Source organism: Ursus maritimus, unplaced genomic scaffold (assembly GCF_017311325.1).
Source record: "Ursus maritimus isolate PB19 unplaced genomic scaffold, ASM1731132v1 scaffold_7, whole genome shotgun sequence".
NCBI classification, from domain to species: Eukaryota; Metazoa; Chordata; class Mammalia; order Carnivora; family Ursidae; genus Ursus; species Ursus maritimus.
Genome location: NW_024426885.1, coordinates 78,727,615 through 78,753,532, shown reverse-complemented (window position 1 = coordinate 78,753,532; position 25,918 = coordinate 78,727,615). Strand labels below are relative to the sequence as shown.

The following is a 25,918-nucleotide window of genomic DNA, read 5'->3' as shown; positions in this document are numbered from 1 at the left end:
AGAGAAAACAAAGTCAACCCTAGTTGCCCAAGTTTCTGCCTGGAGGCACTTTGAAACTGTGGCCTGCAGCTGTGGGGGGGGGGGCAGTGGGAAGGGATGTCAGGCAGAATCCTGCAGTCCTGCTGAGTCAAGAACGCAGAGTGTCAAGGGGCTGGAATTAGTAGGGCAGAGTATGAGAAAGGAGGAAGCTACACAGAAAAACCGCTCCAGAAATCTGGGGGTCCTCTTGATTCTGCTGCTCAATGCTATGGGAGTTATAAGCTGAATTCCAGAGCTATCACAAGGCTGGGATACAGTCAAGTTCCAAGCAGTCTAAGTAGGAGAATTTCAGTGCACACCCAGACGTCCAATACAGACCCCCAGAAGGGTAAATTTAACAGTAAAGGCATGTTTACAAAAAAGGTGTTTCGAGTTTTGTAGGTCAGATCCAGAGTATGAAACTCAGAAATAAACCTCATAAGGATCAAGCTGACCCACAAGTAACCTAACTAGAAAATAAAACAAAATTCAAAACTCTTTAAAGGAAGGCAACAAAATTTAAGACATTCGACAACATATATTCACAACATCCAGCAGTTAACGAAAAATTGCTAGAAATACATGAAAAACAAAAAATGTGAGTTCTAACTTGGAGAAAAAGCAGTCTGTAAGAGAATTTATCTTAAGAAAGAAGGAATGCAAGGATAATTCAATACTAGAAAATGACTAACACAATTTACTATGTTAGAAGGTTAAAGAAGAAAAAAACCACAATCATCTGCCTGGATAACAAAAATTCAGCACACATTCCTGATTTTAGAAACAATAAACAATAGAAGGTTTTAGAAAGCAAGAAATAAATTTCCTTAATTGGTAACGATAACTGATGTGAGAAACAAAGGCAGAAGGAAATACCGTTAAAATTAAATGTCCTTATAACCTGCAGTCCACTGACAAATGAGGAAGGCAGCATACTACATTCCTCTGGAAGGCTCCCAACTGTCTTCACATTAATACCTTGCTAGAGGCAACAGCAGCCTCCATCAGACAACAGCAAGGCCTCCAATATCCCGTGAGTCTTCTTTAGCAGATGAAAATCCCTCTGAAACGTCCTTTATCTTTACCTCCCCCCACCCCAAAGTATACAATCAGTTGCTCCTCACAACCCCGGGGCACCAGCTCTTTCTGCCCATCAGTCCTGTCCCTGTGCTTTAATAAAACCACTTTTGCACCAAAGACGTCTCAAGAATTCTTTCTTGGCCTCGGTTCCAGACCTCACCCCACCAACACCAACACACGAACATTCAAAAACTGTATCAGTACCTATGAGACTATGCCAAACACCACATTTTATGACAAAGCATTACAAATGTTCTTCGTTAGAAAATAAAAACAAAACGTCAGGTTTTAATATGATGGAATCAGGATACATCGTCTCTGTTCTCTCAAAATCCCCCTAAAAAAATGAATGAAAAAGAGAAAGGCAAATAAATGCCTTCATCAAAGAGACTGGGAGACCTTTATCCCCCTGACCACAACCATAAACAAGGGAGGACTGCCAAGTGCAGGGAAAATCAAACAAAACCAGCGGAAGACAGATCCTCAAAGCATGGGGGACCCTTGGAGGAGCACAATCAACAGCTCTTTGCTTGAAACCATGAGACCATCAGAATGAAGCCTGCGGGGAGCCCCCCTGAACAGTATGTAATACACAACCAGGAGGCAGACTGGTGTTCCGTGGGGGCAGGAAGCACCTGCCAAGGATCTCAGAGGAGAACAACTCTAAACTGGAAGGAACACTACTCATCTCTGAATGGCCACTCATCCCCACTGGCCGGGTAGGAAGGAGTTACAGCAGAACTCACTGCAAAGATGAGTAATAACTAAAAAGGGGGACCAGCAGAGCATCTATACAAACATGCAAATGAAAAAGAAAACTGCTGTATACCTAAAACAGTCAGCCGGATGAAAACTGCTGAGTAAATGAACCATACTACCATGAATTCCAAAGACTTAAGAATATAAAGTCAAAAGCAGAAAAAAAAAAAAAGATATGAAAAGAAGACAGAAACATAAGCTAGGACAACGCTGAAAACAATTGGCATTATTATCTAGTAAATCTGAAGTTCTACAAGAATTGTGATCCAGCAATTCTACCACAGACCTTCAGAAATCTGTCTGTAGGGGCGCCTGGGTGGCGCACTCATTAAGCATCTGCCTTCGGCTCAGGGCGTGATCCTGGCATTATGGGATCGAGCCCCACATCGGGCTCCTCTGCTGGGAGCCTGCTTCTTCCTCTCCCACTCCCCCTGCCTGTGTTCCCTCTCTCTCTGGCTGTCTCTATCTCTTCAAATAAATAAAAATAAAATCTTAAAAAAAAAAAAAAGAAATCTGTCTGTATATGCCCCGACAGACCCACACGATAATGTTCTTAAATAGCCCCAAACTGGAAACAGCCCAAATGTCTACCAACAAGATAATGGGTTGGGGGAAAAAAACCCGTGATAATTCATATAATGGAATACTATATAGCAATGAAAACAAGTGAACTCTAGCAGCATCATAGGTAAATCTTAAAAACATAATGTTGAATAGGGGCGCCTGGGTGGCTTAGTCGGTGAAGCACCTGCCTTCAGCTCAGGTCATGATCTCAGGGTCCTGGGATCCAGCCCTGGGTCAGGGTCCCTGCTCAGTGAGAGTCTGCTTCTCCCTCTCCCTCTGCTTGTGCATATTTTCTCTCTCTTCTCTCAAATGAATAAACAAAATCTTAGAATAAAAACATAATATTGAATAAAAACTAGATATCAGAAAAAGGTGGGTGATTTCATTATATAAAACTAAAAAATATATAAAGGTAAACCATTACTTGTAAAAAAAATCAAAAATCAGTAAAGACTAAATTAGTGTAATGAAGGAAACTATGAAAATACAAATACACAAGTAATAATAGTGGGGAAATAATCTCAGATACAGAGGGGAAATATTTTGTTTAAAACAACAGCAAGATAGGGGTGCCTGGGTGGCTCAGTTGGTTAAGTGTCCAACTCCTGATTTGGGCCCAGGTCATGATCTCAGGGTCCTGGGATCGAGCCCTGAGATTCTCCTCTCCCTCTTCCCCCAGCGAGCTCTAAAATAAATAAATAAACCTTAAAAAACACTAAGAGATAAATTTGCCAAACTCTACAGATAAATCTGAAAACTTGGATGATTTTTTTAGAGAGAAAGAGAATGCAAGCACACAAGCAACTGGGGGGAGAGGGGCAGAGGGGAAGGGCGACAGAATCTTAAGCAAGCTCCAAGCCCAGCTCAGAGCCCCAAGCAGTGCTTGATCTCACGACCCTGAGATGATGAAGTGAGCTGAAACCAAGTGTTGAACTCCTAACCCACTGAGTCACCCAGGTGCCTGAAACTGGAATGATTTTTATAAGAAAATATTAATACCAAAACTGATTCCAGAAGAGATAGAAAATCAAGGTATCCTCATTACAGGGTATATACAAAGATATATACAAAGCTGCAAAAAGCTATTCCACTTAAAAGTACCTAGTTCATATGTCATTTCTTTTTTAAAGATTGACTGCCATTAAATCAACTTTCTCCTTTATGTATCCCTATACCTTATATATATCTCTATTATAGCCATCCCATTGACTTACAATGGTTTGTATCTTTCACTCTTTAAAGAGGACCATGCCTATGTTATGTTAGAATCTTCCATTCCAACCAAGTGCCTACCTAGCACAGAGCAGGCACCCAAACAATATTTGTTGAATGAAGGCACACATGGTCCAGCATTTCACAAGGTTCTGGATATCTAATAATCTCTGTGATTCTCAGAATTTCATAAATGTCTCTTCTCTTTCAATTCTTAAAAATATTTTAATAAACAATTTCAAATGTGAAAAATAGTGAACAGTAACATAATGAACCCCTGTGTACCCATCATCCAACTTCAATAATAATCAACATTTTGCCAATCCTGTTTTAGTTATATCCCACCATCACCATTGGATTATTCTGAAGCAAATCCCAGACATCACTTTATTTCATCTGTAAATACTTCACTATATAAACCTATTTCACAGTGAAAAGTTCTAAGCAGAGATAGATAAATTATTTTCTATCAAATCATTTAAAGAGAAAATAATCACAGGAAACATAAATCAAAAGAGAATTTTGAATTTTTTAATGATGAAGCTTATTTGCTTTTAATATATAAAAAGGAAGTTCTTATTCAATTAATTTAATAAAGATGTATTTCAAATTTTCAGATCACGGTCGATTAAAGAAAGAAGTTCTTTATTTACAAAGGTAACAAAGTACCTCCACAAGGGAGAAATCTGCTGGCCATCACTTTAATCACATGACCAAACATGTCACCATCAACAATGTGACAAAAAGACATGCACTGAGGATACATCACTTACACGTACTCTTGTCAAAAATGCTTAAACCTTAATTTGATCAAAAGTTGAAAATCGGACACAAAGGCATTCTGAAAAAAAAAAAAAGGCCTAGACACCTGCAAAACGCCAATGTATAAAAGACAAAAGGCTGGAGTACTTCTCTAGATTAAAGGAAACTAAAAAGACATGACAAGTAAATGCAATGAGTGATCCTTCATTAGACCCTGAATTTAAAGAAAAAAAAAGCTCTAAATATAGAACCTTATTAAGACAAATGCAAAAACTTCAGTATTAGCTATATACTAGGTAATACTGCACTATTACATATATATGTAAAAAATTATATTTTGTCTATGTCGCAGAATGTTCTTTTTTTTTGGTACATACCCAAGTATTTAAGGGTGAAGTGCTTTGATGTCTGCAAAGAAAAAAGATTATATATATGTGGTAGACAGAACAAATGCCTCCCAAAGATGTACATCCTGATCCCTAGAACCTACGACTGTGTTCTCTTACACGATAAAAGGGAATTTGCAGGTGTGATTAAGGATCTTAAAATGAGAAAATTATTCTGGGCTACCTACATGTGCCAACATAATCACAAAAATCCTTATAAGGAGTAGTTAGGAAGGACAGTCAGAGTAGGAGATTAACCATAGAAGCAGAGGTCAGAGTGATTTAAAAAAAATGCAGATGGCTTCTAGAGACTAGAAAAGGCAAGGAACAGATTTTCCTCTTGAGCTCCACAAAGAATAACTACTTGCATCTTGATTTTTGTGCTGTAAGATTCATTTTGAATGTCTGACTTCCAGAACTGTAAGATAATAAATTTGTATTGTTCCAGACCACTAAGTCTGTGGTAATTCATTATCGCAGCAATAGGAAACTCCTGTATGTGGAGAAAAACAAATGCAGCAAAGAAAGGTTAACAACTGGTGAATATAGGTGAAGAATGTGAATGTTTATTGTATCGTTCTTACAATTTGTATCAGTTTGAAATTTTTCAAAATAAGTTGCAGGGAAAAAAGAGAGAAACTCTTCACAAGCAAAAAAGAGACAAAAGGCTAATCCTAAAAAGGGGGGGGGGGAGTCAACCCCTACAGAATCTTAGAATTATAGGGCGTGTACCTGAGTAACTCAATACGGTTCCATCTTTTAACAGATATAGGAATCAAGGCACAGGAAGCATAAGTGCGACTTGAACCCAGATCATGACTTCCAGGGTTTTTGGATTATGTCAAATTACCTGCCGGAAGAGACAGATGCACAAAAAGCAAGAGTAAAATGTTTCAAAGGAGAAGGATTCAAATAAGGAAAAGGGAGGGAAAGCAGCAGGTGTCCAGAGGACGAACAGGTGGAGGCTGGCTACGATGTGAGATGTGCATCCTCTCCACAGGGAAACCAGTTTGTACTTAAACCAGAAGCCACGGGTACTTGGAAGAGACCACAGGGATACAACTCCTTACAACAGGAGCAGAGCAGAGAACAGGGGTCAGGTGAGGACGTGCCAAACCTCCCACCAACCGCAGTAACCTGGGCAAATGAAGTTGTTCTTCTGCTAAGAGGTGAATTTCCCTTGGCCAACACCCATCAATCATTTACATAGTACTCGAAGTTACTTCTGTTTATCAACTTTTTTCCCTAGAGCAATCTGGGTAGGGAGAAAAGGGGTGAGTATTTTGACCCATGTGAATGGTGACCATAAGTTTCAGTTTATACCCATACTGGCATAATTATTAATTTTATGGTCAGGAAGCTTCTAAGAGATGAGTTTTGGACAGTTAGAGGAGAGGAGCAGAGAGAGAGGAAACAGAACACACCCATTACCATCGGTGCTCAGTGTCTAAGAGCAGTCATCCACTGAGGGTCCTCTCTGCTGCTTCCAACTCACCGGGCTAAGCCCCATTACCACATGAGCCCAGGAACACATAAAACCACCTTTAATCTGGCTGTAGCCACTCCAGTCTTTGAGTAACAAAATAAAGCACTTGTTTATCCTTAAATGTATATTAGTTCTCAGCTTAAAAGCCTGCTGGTATCTGGCAAACAGTACAGTTCTTTTCAAAATCTGATGTTAAGTTTTGAAGTTAATAATTGATTTTCACATGGCATACTGAATGTTTTTTATGTATGCAAGAGATGACTGAAGTTTCAAAGTCCACTTTCCTGAACGATCCATATAGACACCAGAATTCTATCCAACGTGGCTATCCTCAGTGCTCACGAAAACAATTAACACTCTCCTACCTTATCTCTCTGGCTCCCAACAACCCAGGAATGACCAGAATTTGCCTCCCTTAAAGTCAGCTGGAAGAAGCAATATGAATGAAGAGGAAAGAAAGGAAATATTAAGCAGGAAGAGAGAAACTGGGGAGGACTTATTGCCATCACCAGGTGGAACATGGAGCTCAATTTATCACAGAAACTATTAAAAAAAAAAAAAGTTAGGTATCTGAAAAACCATTCATCCTCTCTGAGCTTTGGCTTCCTATAAAAAGAATTTGGATTTTAATAGCTCTACAATCCTTTCCAGCAATAAAATCTGCTGATGGGTAAAACAGGGTTTTACCTGGGTAGACCTAGAAATCTAATCATGGAATAATTTTTTCCAAAGTTTTCTGAACCCAAACTCTAAGTATGTAGACCCCATGTAAACAATTCATCCCCTATGCAAGGAATATTATGAGTTAGTCAAAGACAGTTCGTGTTCCCTGCTCTGCTTGTTTTTTGAAAAGCTGAGTCAAGTAACAACAACGAGAAAAATCATGCCAAAAAACAACAACAAAAAAAACCCCAAAAAACACAAAGAAACTCCAAAAGTAATACTTACCTTTGCATCATCTATGTCAAAAACATCACACCAAGGAGATTTAACACCTTTAATTGCCAGGTCAAATGAACAGGTAAAAAAAGCTACTTGAATTAAATCTGGGGGGAAAAAAGAAAGGTAAAATTTGTGAGTCACTGTTCTCTGTAATCTTCCAAAGGCTGAATATTAACAGAATGCCACGTGCAGCAAGGTCCAAGGACCTGCGTAGGTTCAGCACAGAGAAAAGATGATTCGGCTTTTTCCTGATTATCAGAGTTAAGACCTACTCTGTACGATCGAAACATGCGGAACTGGAGCTGTCAGGAGGAAACCATGAGGAGGCAGAAATTCCAGTCCAATGAAACTAAGACATTTCACTGGTAACTAAAAGTTACCATTTTCCTGGTTTTAAAAGTAATGTGTTTGTTAAGAGTACGTTTGCCTACCAAATCCAACAGAGTTTAACCCAAGAACTTGCTAAACGTAACTTGATTTTGTTCATTTTAGAGGGCTGGAGGAGGGAAGATAAAGTTACAAAAGCTCTTAGTCCCCATCCTGAAAATGAGTAATAACAAAGTACATTTACTAAACAGTTCTCTTAGCAACACAACAAACGCTTCACGTCATAACTGTTAGAAAGGGGTACAGACAGAAGGATACAAAAACGGAGTGAAGACTGCAGAAGGTGGAGGGGGACAGAGTAAATCGGGGGTCAGAAGGAAGGGGAAACCAAAGGTCAAGGAGAGAAAGAGGGAAAAATCACACACTGGAGAGAGAGAGCGTGCTAACACCATCCATTTTTCAGACTTAGCTGCTCAGTCAGGCAGCAGATTTCAGATTAAGTTACCTGGGATTTTTACATTGCAAATGAATTGATTATATTACCTTTAGACACCCCTGTGTTTTGAAGAGAAGGATAGGGCACCAAGTCCCTGGCTATGACAGGTGGCCGTGCTGTCTTATCACAGGCACACGTCTGCTGCTCAATGCTACAGAGGAGAGAACGGAAGCCACCGCAGGGCTGCCCTATACTTTGCTTTCTTTTAACTTCAGTCTTTCCTCATTCCCAAGGAACCAGGTTTGAGTTCAAAGAACTTCCTTAAGGCCGTATATAGCACAAAAAGAGCATTTAACTGAGAACACATGTAAAAGCCATTTAAAAACTTTGCCTGTATGAACAAAAGAGTTGATAATCCTTTCCTAACACCTAAGTACCATGGATGTTTGATGAAAGAACCTGACTCATTCACACTCAAAGTTCCAGTTCTGAAACTATGAAAGTCAGTCCTAATGGTCTACTCGATAACTGGAAGGGAGCTGACAGAAAAATTTCACCAAGAAACAGTGAAGAGGATGACAGGCTATGAGACCTAACTCTGCCACTAATCATCCTGAGCAAGTGGCTCCAGCCTCTCGGGTCTCACCTTCCCACCTGCAAAATGGGTGGGAACTCTCATGATGAGTTACAGCACTGACCCATCTATTAAAACCATGCTGACTTCCTTGCCAGTCTTTCGGAACCTCAAAAATATTTCAGCTAGATCAGAGATTTAAACATTAAAAAACTAAAATAAAATAAAGGAATAACAATCTTGGGGTCAGAGAGGATTCCTAGGCAAAATACAACACTGAACTGCCATGATGAACCGACAGCCGTGGCTATATAAAAGACGTAAAAGGTACAGTCAAAGGCACCATAAACAGACTTAAAAAGTGAGCAACAAATTAAGAGAAAATGTTAGCAACATACAATAAGTAAAGGATTTATCCTTTCTCCAGCAAAATTGAAGGATATATAATTAATATATCCATAACATATAAAAGGTCCCTAAGAATAAGAAAAACATAAAAATAATCTAATAGAAATGGACAAAAGGCAAACTCCAGAAGGAATGCAAGTAGTTAGCAGACACAAGACAAGCTTATCTCATCTTCATGAGTAAGAAATTGCAAATTAAAGCTATATACCATTTTTCATTAATCAAATTGGCAAAAATCAAAATGACTAATTAACAACCACTATTGGATAAGACAGGGGAAAATGAGCATTCTCATATATTGTTGATATAAATTTCTATACTTACAGAGAACAATTTGGAAGTGTATGTCAAGGGTAAAATATTCATTGTCCTTCACCCAACAATTCCACCTAAAGTTATTCACTTCATTAATTCTCAAGGGCAAAAACCGGACTATAAAACTGTTCACTGAAGCATCATTTAAAAGGGTGAAAAACTAAGAAAAACCTCAGCAGGAAAATGATTTCCTACAAGAAAAAATTTGCACTGTATTAGCTCCAGTCCCCTCCACCGGTAAAATCTGATGGGTTAAGTAAGTTTTTAACGATCATTGACCCAGAACCTGACTCCTATTTCCTATGAAATCACACAGAATTCAAAAGAACGAGACAGATCTAGGTAAGACAGATCTACTGCTAAGTAAAAATGAGTTATAGAAAATACATACATCATCCCTCTATGTTAAAAAAAAAATGTATTTAAATAGCTACAATGGTTTTGAGCAGTTACTCTGTCAAGCATTGTGCTAATGCTTTGCATGAATTAATTTCATAGAATCCTTGCAATAATCCTCAAAGAAAGGTACAATTCCTATACCCATTTTAAAGAGAAAGAAACTATGGCCTAGAGATATTAATGAACTTGTAAAAACCACAGAGTTAGCCAACGGTATAACAGAGTCAAGATTCAAATACAAACAGTCCAATTCCAGAACCCATGATTTTAACCAGTATGCTTATATTGCCTCCAAAAAGATGTTGCTCTCAGTTACTTCATCAGTAAAACCCAAATAAAATCGTTTTCTAAAAAATCTTCAACAGTCTAACCACCCACTAACCGAGTAATGGCTAGATACTGGTATAGTTAATATAAAGGAATTCTGTACATAAAGTTTAAAATGTAGGACTAAAATTACACACATTAAATAAAAAATTAAAAGTTGAGGGGCACCTCGGTGGCTCAGTCAGTTAAGCATCTGCCTTCAGCTCAAGTCATGATCCCAGGGTCCTGGGATCAAGTCCTGCACAGGGTTCCCTGCTCAGTGAGGAGCCTGCTTTTTCCCCTCTGCCTACTGCTCCCCCTCCTTGTGCGTGCACTCTCTCTCTGACAAATAAATAAATAAAATCTTTAAAAAAAAATGCTCAATTCATGACAATGACTCCCGCTGGGAAAAAAAGAGGAGGAATAAAATCCTGGAGAGGGACCAAGGGACCTCAATTCATTCAAAGCAACTAACTGCAGCATGTTAAAATTTGATAAAACTGAGTTGTGGGTATATCAACATTCAATCATTATATCAGCCTTTATTATTACCTATAGGCTTAAATTACTTCCCACTAAAATAATTTTTTTAATATTTTATTTTTAAGTTATCTCTACACCCAACATGGACTCACAACCTTGAGATCAAAAGTCACGTGCCCTACCAACTGAGCTATCCACTAAAATAATTTTTAAACCTCTGTAGGTGTCCACAATGTTTAGCCACTTTGGGGAAAGAGAAAAAGTTCAATTAAAAAAAATTTTTTAAAAGATTTTATTTATTTATTTGACAGAGAGAGAGAGTACAAGCAGGGGGAGCAGCAGAGGGAGAAGGAGAAGCCCGCTCCCCGCTGAGCACAGAGCCTGACGCAGGGCTTGATCCCAGGACTCTGGGATGGTAACCTGGGCTGAAGGCAGAGACTTAACCAACTAAGCCACCCAGGTGCCCCCCAAAAAATTCAATTTTAAATACATCTTCACTTTTTTGATGTTTATAAAGCATTCAGGCTCCATGAGCCTAGTCTATTATTTTCCCAACATCTCCTACTTCTACCCTTTTGGAAATTTATTCACAGTATAAGGAATCCACATTCTTTGTATGTATGTCAACGTTTGCTGTATGAATTATAAATTCTTGGAAATCAGAGAAAAATCTCAGTATTTTTTGTTTCCTATTGGTAGACGAGCACACACCCTGGCTTTCCAGCTGCTTTCCCTGCATAATTATTGACAGTGCCCCCTTTCACCACCCCCTTACCCCCCCACCTCCATGTACCAGGCTGCATACCAACTGCAACAGACAGCACATCCACCCCAATACCTTTTGACAGACAGGAGTGCTCATATTTTTTTTAGCATCTCCAGGCTTAAAAGCCTCAAAGAAAATACCTACACTACTTTGCTTTTTTACTTTTTAATACCCCTTCTCAAAACTAACACATACACACTTCTGAACGGCTTCAAAAGCTAAAGAATTTTACATAATTTTCCACTTTTATCATTTTATAGAGAAATAATTCCAAAAATATAACTTATATAAATAATGCTTAGAGTTGAAGCGTTATATACTTCTGCTCTCAAAAAAGAATTCCACAATATAGCAAGAATCTTGTACATTTAGATAAAGCTCAAAGATGTATATGAATCTCAAAACAGTAAACATCAGACACACAATTTTCTTGACTTAGAACATATTTTCTTAATGTAAAATCAACTGTGGGCCTTTAAGAGGAATTACTTTATGCTTCCATATGTTTTCATTTTCAGTTTGAGAACTATTTACATTATTTCAGAGTTCGAATGAAAGATAATGGGCACACTACCTGCATTTAAATTGTTGATTGGCACTTGCAAAGTAGCTGCAACCTTTTTTAAAATGTTCTGCATTTCTGGTCCAGTTTTGAAGGCTTCTACATGATAAAGAGCTGTAGCATTCTTTTCCACTTCAGTTAAAAACTTCTCACAATGATCAAAGAACCTCATTAGTTTATCATTAATCCTTGGAGGTCCACACTCCATGTCTGAAAGGCAAAAAAAATTATATACACACACACACACACACACACACGTATAATATATACCACATATGGATATATATACACCATCAACATAAATACAGACTATTGAAAATTTTGTTCCAAGTATGAAAAAGAACACTAAAACCTGTTATTTATGGAATGAGTAAAATAAGCACACATGGATCAAGAAAGATAGGGCATAACTATTTCCCATTTGTAATGACTAATTCATGAGAGTATATGCTAGAAAAGACTAAAGAAACAGAGAATCAGAGATAAAATGTTACTGCATTACACAGTGGGAAAAAAAGGTGGTTGAAATAAGTATTTTCTGAAAGAAAACAAAAATAATTAGACATGAAAATCCTAAGGAGTGCACAAATGTTGTTCTGTAAGCACTGTTTCTGTCAGGCATAGAAAACTTGAGAAAGCAAACTGAAAACTAACAAAGTTCCTAATGACAATGTTGAGAGACTAATTCGGCAGATCAAATCTGTTTTTCTCTTCTAAGCCAAAGTCTACATAGGGTATTTTATGTTCTCTACTAACTCCCCCAACAATGCGTTTCTTTACAAAAGACTCTGCTTTGGACAAAATCTACCAACAACAGCACTGAACACATCAACATTTCAGATCTTCTGTATACCACGGTGATTAGTACTTCTGCCTTCGGTTTATTTTATTTTATTTTATTTTATTTTATTTTATTTTTATTTTATTTAAGATTTTACTTATTTGACAGAGAGACAGCCAGCGAGAGAGGGAACATAAGCAGGGGGAGTGGGAGAGGAAGAACAGGCTTCCCGCTGAGCAGGACTGATCCCAGGACTGATCCCAGTGATCCCAGGACTGATCAAACCCTGAGCTGAAGGCAGACGCTTATCGACTGAGCCACCCAGGCGCCCCTGCTTTCGGTTTATTTTAAAACTAAAGCTACCCAATGCTTTCCATTTAGAATTACTAAGTTCCATTATTCCCCCAATTTGGCAGCAAATATGTATTAAAAAACATCTGCAACCATGCCTCAACTACTGGAGTGCCTTTTAAGTTTCTTCAGTCATATTCAAAACACACTGATTTCAAACATCCAATTATTTACCATGAAAAGAACACCAAGAATATTACTGCTGTATACAAAATGAGAAAATCAAATCAGTCATAGCGTTTTGCTTTGGATGTGGGTGTGAAAAAACGTATTTATTTTGATGTGTGCGTGTGTCCATTTCAGGGTCTCCTGAAATGGATAATCCTGGCCAATGTCACTGCTACTGGATTATAGTTCGGAAAACATCTTGACTCAGAAAATAAGTGACCTTTGTCCTCTTCCTCTGTGACCTCAAAGCACAATTTCCCAAGTGGATCTGGATTCTCCATCCTTGCTATTAACTCATTACTGCTGCTCTTTAAACAAAAACAAAGGTATTGTCCTGTTGCTGTAAGAATACAAAATCTAATTCAGTGGCGTCCCTTGAAAGCCCAGGTGTACACAGCAGGCAAAACAACTGTCTACAGAGTATAATGAAGTAGCTAGGCAAAGGGCTCAATCTCTAAGACCTCATCCCAGGAGGGCCAGTAGCCCCTTTTTGGTATATGCTACATACTGTGTCATAGTGAAGTATATTCTGCTTTGAACGTTCACTTAATTTAACAGATTTGCAGGGAATTTTCACTTATATTAATCATTAAAAAGCACAATTCAACAAGTGCGTAAAGAAGTCAGCCAAAAGAACTACCCACATAGCAGTAACATGACACACAAGCAACAGAACGATCTCTTGGAGATGGGTGAACTGAGTAAGAGAAGATACAACTGGAAAAAGGACAAACCAGTTTACTTCTCATTTTTCACTTGGGTTTAAAACTAAACAATGTCTCACCTCATCTCTGATCTTAAAACTGGCCAACAAAATATTAACACTTGCTCATCTCTCTGTCAAACATGTTGTATGTTTTCATCCTTACTCCTAAATTACAGGACGAACAGATGCTGTAGACTATAAAGGCTCAGAGACCAAGCTCTAAATCGGATTTCCTGGGTCCATACCTAGCCACACCAAATGAGGCAGACTGTTTAGTGCTTCCGTGGCTCAATTTTCTCATCTGTTAGGTAGGGGGAAAATACTACCAACCTCAGAGGGCTTTTGTAAGGATTTAGAGAAATAAATGTCAGGCATGCCTGGCACAAAGCCATATAGCAGGAGTGAGGTGTCTGTTATTATTAGTATCTGTGACTATTAAACATTTTTTGAGGGGGGACATGAATTTCAGGCCTGACTCTGGTCCTCAAACTAACCAAGGGCAATCAACAAAGCACATTCTTGGGCTCAGTTCCTTCACCTGTGGAGTACAAGGGCCCCACTAGATGATTTCTCTAATCTTGGAAAAGTAATGAAGTACTGAGTGTGACCATGAACCATAGCTACAGGGAGGGTAAGTCTACAGTATATATAAGACCGAAACAGAAGGAAAAGAGCACAGCAGTAAAGAAAGTTTTAGAGTTGCTTCCTAAAACAGGATGTGGGTCCAGGACCAATATGTAATTAAAAAAAAAAGTCGGTAAGCAAAAAAAACCACTTTTCAGAAGCAAAGCCTGAGGAGGAGAAGTCCTGGCACTAGATGCCAAGGAGGGAGGAAAGGCAGGGCCGGTGCTCGGAGAGGGGGCAGTTCTGTCTGGGAACGGGACACCGAGAAACTCGCCCGGCTGTCTCCTCTCCTGTCGGGTCCGCCGACGTCCACTACCGCGTCCAGCCCCTGGAAGGTGTCCACTGCATCCCTGATAAACGGATTTGCATGGGGACAAGGGAGACAGACAGCCCAGCCCTGAACACGCGCCACAGGATGGGCACCCGGGGGCCTGGGGGCAGAGGGAAAGAGGGGACACCGGGCCGTCACCTGCGACGTCGGGCGGCGGCAGGCCGGGGTGGTAGTGCTGCCACAGCCCCTGCAGGAAGGCGGCGCCGCTGTCCACGCAGCGGTGTTTGGAGCTGGTGACTAGCTGCAGGCGGCCGTAGTTCTCGAGGCTGAAGAGAGCCGGGAAGAGGGAGGCCAGGCGCAGCGCCAGCTGTCGCATGTCCTGCCGCCCTTTCTCCACCAGCTGCCCGTCCATCCAGTCCGCGTACCACAGGGGCCAGTCGGCCAGCGCGGCGCCCAGGTCGCGGCCGCCGGCGGAGCCAGCGCGCCCGTCGCCAGGCCTGCGGGCCTGCAGCAGGCCGTGCAGCTGCCGCAGCTTTCGGATCTGCTTGGCCGTAGGGTAGCGGGTGCCGTGGCGGATGAGGGCCACCAGCTGCACTGGGGTGCAGGTGTCCTCCAGCAGCTCGGGGTCCCTCCGCGGCGCCTCGGGGTCCGCCAGCAGCCCGGGGTTGGCATCCTCGTAGCGAGTCTTGGTGCCGAAGTAAGGGCTGAGCGCCGAGACCGCGGAATCCTCCGGCTCCAGGAGGGAGCAGCGCGAGAGCGACGAGAGCAGCGCCACAGCCAGGGCCGCGACCGGCGCCACGGAGACCTTGACGAGGCGCTCGGGGCCGCGGAGCATGGTGCGGCGCGGCCCGCGGAGGGCGACGTACCGGCCGGGGTCGCGACTTCCGGCTCCGGCGGGCAGGGGGCGGGTCCCGACGGCGCTTCCTGCCTGGGTCCGGGCCGCCAGAATTCGCGGTGCGGCGCGGGCGCTGGGGTGCGGAGCGCTGGGGCAGCCTGGGGGCTCCCACGTGCGGCTCCGGTGGCGCCGGCACGAAACGCTGGGGAGCTTCGGAGACCTGTGGCTGAGGTGGAGTTGGCGTCGGCTGGGTCTCCCGCGTGGGCGAGCTTCCGCGTGGTAGGCGCCTCCGGACTGACTCAACCACTGCCCCGCTCTTTGGAATGCTCTGGGGCGGGAATGAGCCGGGACTGAGCCTGTGTCTCGGAGGCGGCCCCCACAGGACACGTTGTAATACCGGCTGACTAGGGCGGCCCCGCCCCGTTCACCTGCGGTGTAGAAAATGTGCTCTCTGAACCACCCGCCTGCGGTGCGCCTGACGCTGTTTACAGAGTACATCTCCGGGCCGTGCCCCAGCAAGCCGGCCGAAGTCCAAGCCTGTTTTCTAGCATACAGCCAGGCCGACCAGAACCGGAGAAAGGCTCTGTTCTCCAGGAAATCCAATTCCCGAGCCTTTGGTAGTGTCTGGACCTGGGCTAGCGGAGCTGAGCTCCGCGACGCGGCACCCCGGAAGGATTGTGCTTGTTGGCATCAGAGACTTGCAGAGTAGGGACAGCACAACCCTAATCCCTTGGCGTGTGGAGTCTTAGGCCGGCAGATTGACTGCATTATTAAGTATGAGCTAATCTGCTGTGTGGAGCAAACATGCTCTCTATTTACCACCACTCCAAGCTGAAACTCCGCTCCTGTGTAATTACATACTCAAATCAGCTACGTGTCTTCATAGGTTATTGCTCAGAATCTTTGTTTGAGCCAAGAAAAAAAATCATAAATCTGAACAATACCTTGGTTTTTCCACTTGAACACCACTTTGTTGCGAAAAGAATAAAGATTAAAGAAGTCATATGGTGATCCAAATTCAAGGAAATTTGGATCATGTTTTTGTAATGGAGCTTTTCCTTCAAAGACACTACTAAATTGCTCTTGGTAAGCCCATCTCTATCTTAACTACTTTTCTCCTTGTTCAGGCATCTCTGGTTCAGAGAGGTGTACCTCTAAATGTTAACCACTGAACAAAATGGTGTAAAATCAAGAATAGATTCCACTTGGACGCTGCAAATTTTAAGACATTCTGTAGCCGAAAGCCATCTTTCCGTTGTCAGATGTTCCTTTTTCGATATGCTGTTTTGTGGAATGAGTATTCATGGTCAGTGATATTTTCACAGAACTTTGCTCAAATTAATATTTGGTGGACATCTACCTTTTCTTTGCGGACTTCCTAACCTTACGTTTTATCGGCTGAAATGCCTGATGATACTTTTAAGTGCATTCAGCAAGCATTTGTGCCAGTTGCATGTCATTATATTTTGCTTAATATATGTGCCTAATAATGATCACCTCTCATGCCTGATCTTTTGTATCCTCAGGAGGTACCACCAACTCTTCCCAAAGGCAACCATCCTTCCTAATGAAGTAATCTTTAGAGACCCTGTCTACCTACTCATAAAATCAATGGCACACATTCCTATACACTAAATTTGCCCTTAGCTTGATTTTTTTTCCTTCCTCTCATTCCTCATCTGTTAATGTTACGCTGTTTTATATATTTATTAAACCAGCTCCAATCATTTTGTCGTTATGGCCAAGATGACAAATGATAAAGTTAAGCAATGCTTTCACGTTTTTCACTAGGAAAAAGCCAGAGATAGTATAAAGAGGATGACGAGTATATAAGCCTTGGATCCAGACGCCAAGCTCCACCAGTCATTAACTGAGTGACCTTACGAAGCAACTCAAGTTCTCTGGGCCTTAGTTTCCTTTTTTGAAAAGAAAGAATATTAGAACCCGCATTGTGGAATTATTGTGAGAATCACAGATGACATTTGAAATTCATATAATAGGCTGCTATGAATAGTATTTTTATCAATAATGTTCAGTAATATATGTTACTCCTGTGCTAAGGTGCATAGCTCTCTAGCAACTACACTGTATAAACTTACACTGAACATTAAAATGACTGACTTTCACAAGCATGACTGACATGCATTAAAGATCATTTCATAACCTTCCTAATAATAAAAATCCACTCATCTTCCTTAAAATGGTTTGTCATTCTTAAAGCAGTGAGTACCTTTGAAAAGTTTTGAGTAGGCAACAGGCCCTGCTCATCTTTTCACGTCAGGCCACGTCTTCATTCTCTGGCCCGTCTGTAAGTTGGCTGCCCTTTGAGATAGTTGCCCACCTTGTCCTATCAACTAGTACCCAGGAGTCTGCATAGTATAAAACATGGTTGCCTCTTGGTAAAGACCACAGGTGGATCGCTTTCCTTCATGTGAGGTTGTAAGCATGATAGCAATGTATTTGACAATCTACCACAACACGAGAGATAGAATGGAAAATTAGTGGTTCAGATTCCTTGAAGAGAGGAGCACATGGAACCAAGAGCACAGAGAATTTGATTTGGACCAGAACAAGAGAAGACCTTATTTTTCTGAGAGAAGATTGGAAGGATGGATGTACATGTAGATAACATTTGTTGGTCTAGCAGGAGGGAATTAATGGATTTTAAGCCTGACGGCCTCGGGTTCCTCAGTGATATAGGAGGCAAGATTATCTGAAGAGATGGAAGAATAGGATTTAGGTCTTTGGAATGTAGAAATGGATTGGATTTAGAACTGAGAGAAGTGGGAAAGGATTTGCAACTGAGAGGAATGGGAAACAAGTAAAAAGTTGGTTTGCCAGCTCTGGGGATCCAACAGAGAGTGGAAGACTTGAACTGCTAGTGGTTCTGCAATTTTATCCAGAAAACATTATCCGTTGTGTACCTCAGAGTGGAAAAGAAAACAATTGAATTCTATTGTTCTGTATTATTCTAATTTGTCTTAAGTAGAACTTTTCTAATGAATCCACTATATTAAAGAATACTGTATTTTTCCCAGATTATTTATTCAAAGGACTTCTAAAATAGTTGTTCCACTCTTAAGATTGCATGGTGTCAAATACAGTATTTTAAGTTACAGACATCTATAATATTTTTTTAAAGGTTACTAAAGAAGAGGCTTATTGGTAAAGAAACAATAAGGAAAGGAAAAGGCTAAATGCTTTGGGGGATAGGGTAGCTATCTATGTAAGCATAGATAATATTGATTAAAAACATGGTTTCTGAAGTTAGACTTTCTGGTTCTCAAATTCTAGCTTCATCACTTAATATCCATGAGATCTTGAGCAAGGTAAACTGTTGACTCAATTTGTTTTCTTCTATAAATTGGGTGTAATACCTATGTTATGCTGTTATTGATAGGATTAAATGAGGCAGTTTACATAAAGACTTTATATAGTTTCTGGCCCCAAATCAAATTGTAACTTTTTTAAAAAGATTTTATTTATTTATTTGACAGAGAGAGCGCGCAAGCTGGGAGACAGAGGGAGAGGGAGAAGCAGGCGCCCCGCTGAGCAGGCAGCCTGTTGCAGGACTCGATCCCAGGACCCTGGGATCATGACCTGAGCTGAAGGCAGCCGCTTAACCGACTGAGCCACTCAGGCACCCCTCAATTTGTAACTCTTATTGAATATAATTAAAATGTTTCTTGTTATCCCTTTTCCTTTAGCCAAGTAAACAGGCAATGGCCAGTTTGTCATAGATATTTGTTATCTTACAACTACATTAAGCAACTAATTTTGTGCCTATTCCAAGAAAGTTTTAACTCTAATATCTTACTGCCCTGCTATTTCATCTTTCCTTTCCTGGTTATTGATTAAATGCTTATTTTTTATTGCAGTAGAAAGAGCCAACAGAAGAAGGTTCCATGCACGGCTGGAGTGATCCATGCTTCAACAGCAGTCCCTCCAACCTTGCTTGAATGTGGAGGTTGCATAGATCACCAGACTCCACGGATAAGATACCTTTGTTTGAAAGGAACAATATCACCATCACTGGTAGCTAACCACTACATCGTTCCCCAGCATGTAAAAGCCAAGCTGAATTGTTGAACGTTGTGTTTCAGTTGATGAGTAGAACTTCACTGAACCGTGCCCAATGGTGGAGGTGACTTGCTTTTTTCCATTCTCTATTATGCCTTGCTAAGGGAGTTATTTTGCAGTGACAAAGGTTCTCTTCTAGTGTCTTGACACATCCTGGGACTTTGATGTTGGGAATTCTTCCCTCCCATCAAATGTTGGTTCTAAATCCACTGAACTATTTTAGAAACCGGATACAATGTTTAAATTGCCAGGATTCTTTCTGTGCTTTGCTCCTTCCATTTAATAGGAGAAAACTGTAGCTGTTCACTTTCTAGTCGTGTTCTGTAATGATTTTCCTGTTTATGCCAGTACTGTTGTTCAGAGGCATAATTTCCTCCAGAAGTCCCCTCTGAAATATCTTGTTTCCCCATCACAAAGATGAGTAACATGTTCTAAATCTTGGGAAAAAAATTTCTCTTCCTACCTGTATTTTTCAAGAACAAGCACAGACAATAGCAATTGTTTAAACATCTTATTTTTTTCTGAAATGTTAGTTTTCCAAAATTGGAAAATCTCTTTGAGCAATTAGACCTCTAGGACAATTGGTTAGCAGACTTCAAAACCATCAGTATTTCCTTACTCCCCCAAACAGAGAACTTTCAGAGAAAAGTTATTCATTAGCTCTTTATCAGGAAGAATGTTTTTTACTTAGTACATAAATGTCAATTTCATGTTGTCTCACTAGCCCCTGCATGAGCCAATCTTTCAGTTTTTGTTCACTGTTTTCTTTCTTTTCTTTTTCTTTCCTTTTCTTTCTTTCTTTCTTTCTTTCTTTCTTTCTTTCTTTCTTTCTTTCTCTCTCTTCCTTCCTTCCTTCCTTCCTTCCTTCCTTCCTTCCTTCCTTCCTTCCTTCCTTCCTTCCTTCCTTTCACAAAGAGAGAGAGCAAGCACAAGCAGGGGGAGCTGCAGGCAGAGGGAGAGCAAGAAGGAGGCTCCCCACTGAGCATGGAGCCTGATATGGGGCTCCATCCCAGGACCCTGAAATCATGACCTGAGTCGAAACCAAGAGTTGGACGCTTAATAAACTGAGCCACCCAGGCGCCCCTCACACACATATTTTATTTTTTATTTATTCATTTATTTTTTTAGATATTTATTTTGTTTATTTGTCAGAGAGAGTGAGTGAGCATGAGGCGGGGTGGGGCAGAGGGAGAGGGAAAAGCAGGCTCCCCACTGAGCAGGAGGCCTGACATGGGGCTCAGGGTCCTGCAGTCATGACCTGGGCTGAAGGCAGAGCTTAACCAACTGAGCCACCCAGGCATCCCTGTTCACTATTTTCTTGTAACATCAATTTGTCTTTCTTGGGTTGAGTTCCTTTGCCTACATTGTCTATCGGTAAGTATTAAAATCCAGCATTACTTAAGCTAGAAAAGCAGTGTTGGCATCTGTGGACTCACACACTTGGTTGCAGCAACTTTAGTAAACAGGACAGTTCACACTGCAATCGAAGCAACCATTATGGTTCCATAAACAACACCCTTCATCACCCCACCTACCCTGTCTTGTATCCTTTACTACCCTGTCTGATTCTGTACTCCAACAGATGAAACAGTTGCTGCTAAATCATTCTGAGTTAATACCTTAGATGCAAGAGTGACGGTGAAAACTTTTTTGATGCTCAAATATCCATTCCTTACATCAGGTAGACTGTCAGCAATTATTTCTTAAAAGGGTGTATGTATGAATGAATAAATGAGATAAGCAGTGTGGGAAGATAAAATGTGGAAATAATATTGCATTGTATGTATGCAACGTAATTATGTTACCTTCCCGGTTATCCCATGACCTATTAAGAACAGTATTTATATCATGTTGTGGATGTGGAAATCAAAACAAAGAGAGGTTAGATGCCTTGCAAAGTCATCTCATCTAACAGGTACTAAGTAGAACCAGTTCTAGATTATGATTAGTAGAAAGAGAGCTATCTTTGTGTTTCTCTTCCTGATACCTATTCCTGACAAATGAACAGTGACCTTAAAAAGTGTCATTTGTAGATGGGGCTAAAAGGATAAATATTGCACATAATACTACAGTAGTTATATTAGTTAACCACTCAACATTTATTCTCTCTTTTTTCTTGAATCAGTATGTACATATTCACCTCTCAGGAAGGTCACTCTGTCCCCACTTAAAGAAAAAGTCCTGATTGGTTTAAACCAATCCTGGTAACTATATTTTTCTTGCCAGTTTTGGTTTAGGAAAGAGCATGTAACTCAATTCTTGTCACTGAGACAGGAGAGCAGTTTCTGAGTAAATTTTTTTTTGTTCTAAAAAAGGACAAATAAAAAAATAAAAATAAAAAAGACAAGTGATGGGGTGATAAATAGTCAACACTTTATAGGATGGGTGGATCAGAGATCCTAATGACTCAAAGAAATATTACAGTTGGCATAGTTAAATATTCTGGAAGGAAGGAGATGGCATTCAGTGAATGAAATGCCTAAAATGGATATTTCAAAGATAGTGGAGTACTTGTTATTGATTAAATGAGACAGTTTAGAACATAAGATTAAGAGAATTTAGCCAGGGCAAGTTACAGAGTACAAATCTTTTAGAATTAAGAAGGTACAAACACACAAACAAACAAAAAATGGAGATGCCAAGAAGTCCTGGCTCAGAACTTTTGCTCCTGGTTCTAAACTTCTATTCCTGCAGGATTCAAGCCCCACGAGATTCTCACCTTCTACTAGTCTATGCACCTCTCCCTCTATCCAACTCTTTAGAATCCCCAGCTCGCTCAGCATCTATTCCATGAAGTTTATTTTTAAAATTTTATTTTATCTTAACATTTTGTTTTTAACAGATGCAACTCATGGTTTGGAAAGATGAAAGGGGTTGAAAGCACAGAGATGCCAATAACTGTAACTATCATCTTTAAAAAATCTTCAAACTTAAAATGCAAGAGAATGGTACACATAAGGAAAAGGCAACTGCCCTGGACGTTAGCATGTCCAACTGTGACGACTAGACCTGCTGCAGCCGTCTTGCAACCAGTGAGGAGCCAGCTTGGAAACAAAGCCAACACAGTGAGATGACATGGCCGAATGTGGAAAAAACCTGAGTCCTTCATGATGCCGTTGAGCTGTTGAATTAAACCTGAAGTATACCGCCCATGGGCTTCCTGTCATCTAAGGTAATAACCGTCTTTACTGTTTGAACTAGTGTTTCATTATTTTCCGTAGAAAGTCTCCTAATTGGTGTAAGTAATTATTAACCCCTTAACTCCTTCTGCTAAACCTGTCAATGCCTTTCTTGATTTTGCTGAAGTCACCTGATCCCATCTCCTTAGACCTGACCTTGGGTGTCTCACTCAGAATGATCATGGTTTATGAGGCATGGAAAGCCCAGGGAGGAGTAGGAGATAGGTGGGCAGGATGAGGTATCCGGTGATGGTGATCTCGGTCAGACAAGGTGAAGTGTGAAAGCGAGACAAGAGATGCAAATGAAAATCAGAGAGAAGGCAACTCTTCCAAGTACACCCTTAGAAAGCTAGTCTTAGGGACTTCGGAGCGCATCTGTGGGGAGTGTTGTGAAATCACATTATAGTAAGTGTGTCACTTAGATCCATGCTTTTTTCTCAAGGGGCGAAATCATTGTTCACAGGCTATCATAGGATTCTTGTCATGCTTGTTTTCTACAAAAACAGACCAAGTTCTGATGACGCCATAATCTGAAAATGAGAGACTTGATTTCAGTTTTTCCTGCAGGTGCCAGAGAGGCTTGTGGTATTGTTGTCTCTCAGGCTGACACAGTCTTGAAAACTAGAGGATGGCCTTAACATTCAGTCTGGGGTAGCTCTCCCTCATGACCTCCTGAACATCTTCATGAAGACATAGTAAGATTCTGTTCATTGTATGAGAGCTGTTCATGTGGATTGAAACAGTAAATCTAACAAGTAGGCTAGTCTTTGTCTGAAGACACAGACATGCTTATTTATTTTTACATTTTAGGTATTTGAGGAAAAAACTCATTCCTGAATATATTAAATTGAGTTTGAAGCCGTAAAGAGGAAGAAAAAAATAAAGCTAGTAAGGATTAGAGCAGAAATAAATGAAACAGAGAATACAAAAACAATAGAGTCAATGAAACCTAAAACTGGTTCTTTGGAAAGATCAACAAATTGACAAACCTTTAGTTAGATTAAGAAAAAAGAGAATACTTAAACTACTAAAATCAGAAGCTAAAGAAGGATGTTACTACTGATTACAGAATAAATAGCATAAGAGAATACTATGAACAGTTGTATACCAAACAAATTGGATATCCTGGAGGGAATGGACGAATCCCTAGAAACACTCAAACTACCAAAACTGACTCAAGAAGAAAAAGAAAATCTGAATAGATCCATAACAAGTAAGAAGACTGGATCAACAATCAAAAATCTCCCAACAACTTTCTGTTCTGTTATTAAGGCAAGGTGCTGGACTAGCTTCCCAACTAGTATAAGATTCGAAGGCAGAGTCCCGTTCCGGAAGCAACATACTGATGTGGGTGGGGGAACAGAGATCAAAAGGAAAAGCTCACCAAAGGCATGGTTTCTATTATTATGTGCATAAGAAAGCTTTCTGCAGCTCTCTTGAATTATTGCCTCTCCTTATTCACTGTAACAGATAAAGTGATGTGGTTTCTATTTATGAAGAAAATAACAACATATTCATTTAAAAAAAAATCTCCTAACAAAGAAAAGCCTTTTATTAAATAAATAGAAGAAGTCTTTTCAACTTATTCTATGAGGCCAACATTACCTGATACCAAAGCCTGAGAAGACACTACAAGAAACTACAGACCAATATCCTTACTGAATGTAGACACAAAAATCCTTACCAGATGCTAGCAAATAGTATTCAGCAGCATACAGAAAGGATTATACACCACGACCAAGGGGGATTTATCCCAGAAACGTAATAGTGGTTTAGTATGCAAAGTCAGTCAGTGTAGTACAGCACATGGATAGCATGAAGGTAGGGGAGAAACACACGGTCCTTTCAACTGATGTGGGAAAAGCACTTGACGACATCCAACATCCCTTCATACTCAATAAACTAGGGGTAGAAGGGAACCTTCTCAGTATGATAAAGGCTATATATAAAAAACCCACAGCTAGCATCATACTCAGTGGGGAAGGAGAGAAAGCTTTTCCCCTAATACCAGTAACAAGACAAGGATACCTGTTTTTGCCACTCTCCTTAGCATAATATTGGCAGTTCCAGAGCAATTAGACAAGAGAAAAAAGAAATAAAGTACAGCCAAATTGGAATGGAAGAACTCTATATCGTAGATTATATAAAGAATACATGCAAATATGTGTACATACCCCCCAACACACACACTCCTTTTAGATCTAATTAATGAATTTAGCAAAGTTGCAGGATACAAAAATCACAAAAATCAGTTGAATTTTTATGCACTAGCAGTGAAAAATCTGAAAAGGAAATTAAGACAATCCCATTTGCAATAGCATCCAAAAGAATAAAATACTTAAGAATACATTTAACCAATGAGGTACAACACTCTCACACTGAAAACTACAAAATATTGCTGAAAGAATTAGAGAAAACCTAAATAAATGGAAAGGCATCCTGTGCTCGTGGGTTGGAAGACTTAATATTGTTAAGATGACAATATTACTCAGAATGATAGGCACATTCAGTGTAATCACTATCAAAGTCCCAACAGTGCTTTTTCAAAAATGGAAAAGCCCATCTTAAAATTCATATGGAATTTCAAGCGACCCAGAGTAACCAAAACAATGTGAAAAAGAACAAAGTGGTAAGACTCACATTTCCTGACATTAAAACTTACTACAAAGCTGCAGTACTCCAGACAGCGCAGTACTGACATAAGGAGGGCCTACAAACCAGTGGACTTGAGAGAATGGAGAACTCAGACATAACCTTCACATCTATGTTCCATTGATTTCCATCAAAGTTGCCAAGACCATTCAGTGAGGAAAGGACAGTTTTTTAACAAGTGGTATGGGATATCCACATTCAAAAGTATGAAGTTGGGCCCTTACTTTATACCATATTCAAATATTAACTCAAAATGGATCAAAGACCTAAATTTAAAAGCTATAAAACTTAAAAAAAAAAAAAAAAAGAAAAAAACACCATAGGGGCACCTGGGTGGCACAGCGGTTAAGCGTCTGCCTTCGGCTCAGGGCGTGATCCCGGCGTTCTGGGATCGAGCCCCACATCAGGCTCCTACGCTGGGAGTCTGCTTCTTCCTCTCCCACTCCCCCTGCTTGTGTTCCCTCTCTCTCTGGCTGTCTCTCTCTC

General features: G+C 40.4%; 1 protein-coding gene and 1 long non-coding RNA gene across 4 annotated transcripts in view; one reads left to right on the top strand and one right to left on the bottom strand.

Annotated features, from left to right (window-relative positions):
* The window catches only part of MINPP1 (multiple inositol-polyphosphate phosphatase 1), a 43,274-nt gene extending 27,692 nt beyond the window's left edge, over positions 1 to 15,582 (bottom strand). The window contains exons 1-3 of the mRNA XM_040624684.1: positions 14,885 to 15,582; positions 11,798 to 11,995; positions 7,216 to 7,313 (exon numbers count right to left, since the gene is read on the bottom strand). Coding sequence (XP_040480618.1) covers positions 7,216 to 7,313; positions 11,798 to 11,995; positions 14,885 to 15,521 — 933 coding nt within the window. The 5' untranslated portion in view covers positions 15,522 to 15,582. The remainder of the gene's footprint in view (positions 1 to 7,215; positions 7,314 to 11,797; positions 11,996 to 14,884) is intronic.
* Positions 15,583 to 16,018: 436 nt separating this feature from the next.
* LOC103661916 overlaps positions 16,019 to 25,918 on the top strand; it is a 69,222-nt gene continuing 59,322 nt past the window's right edge. For all 3 annotated transcript variants that reach the window (XR_568329.2, XR_568328.2, XR_005833287.1), the window contains exons 1-3: positions 16,019 to 16,607; positions 19,400 to 19,665; positions 22,444 to 22,773. This is a non-coding gene — a long non-coding RNA (uncharacterized LOC103661916). The remainder of the gene's footprint in view (positions 16,608 to 19,399; positions 19,666 to 22,443; positions 22,774 to 25,918) is intronic.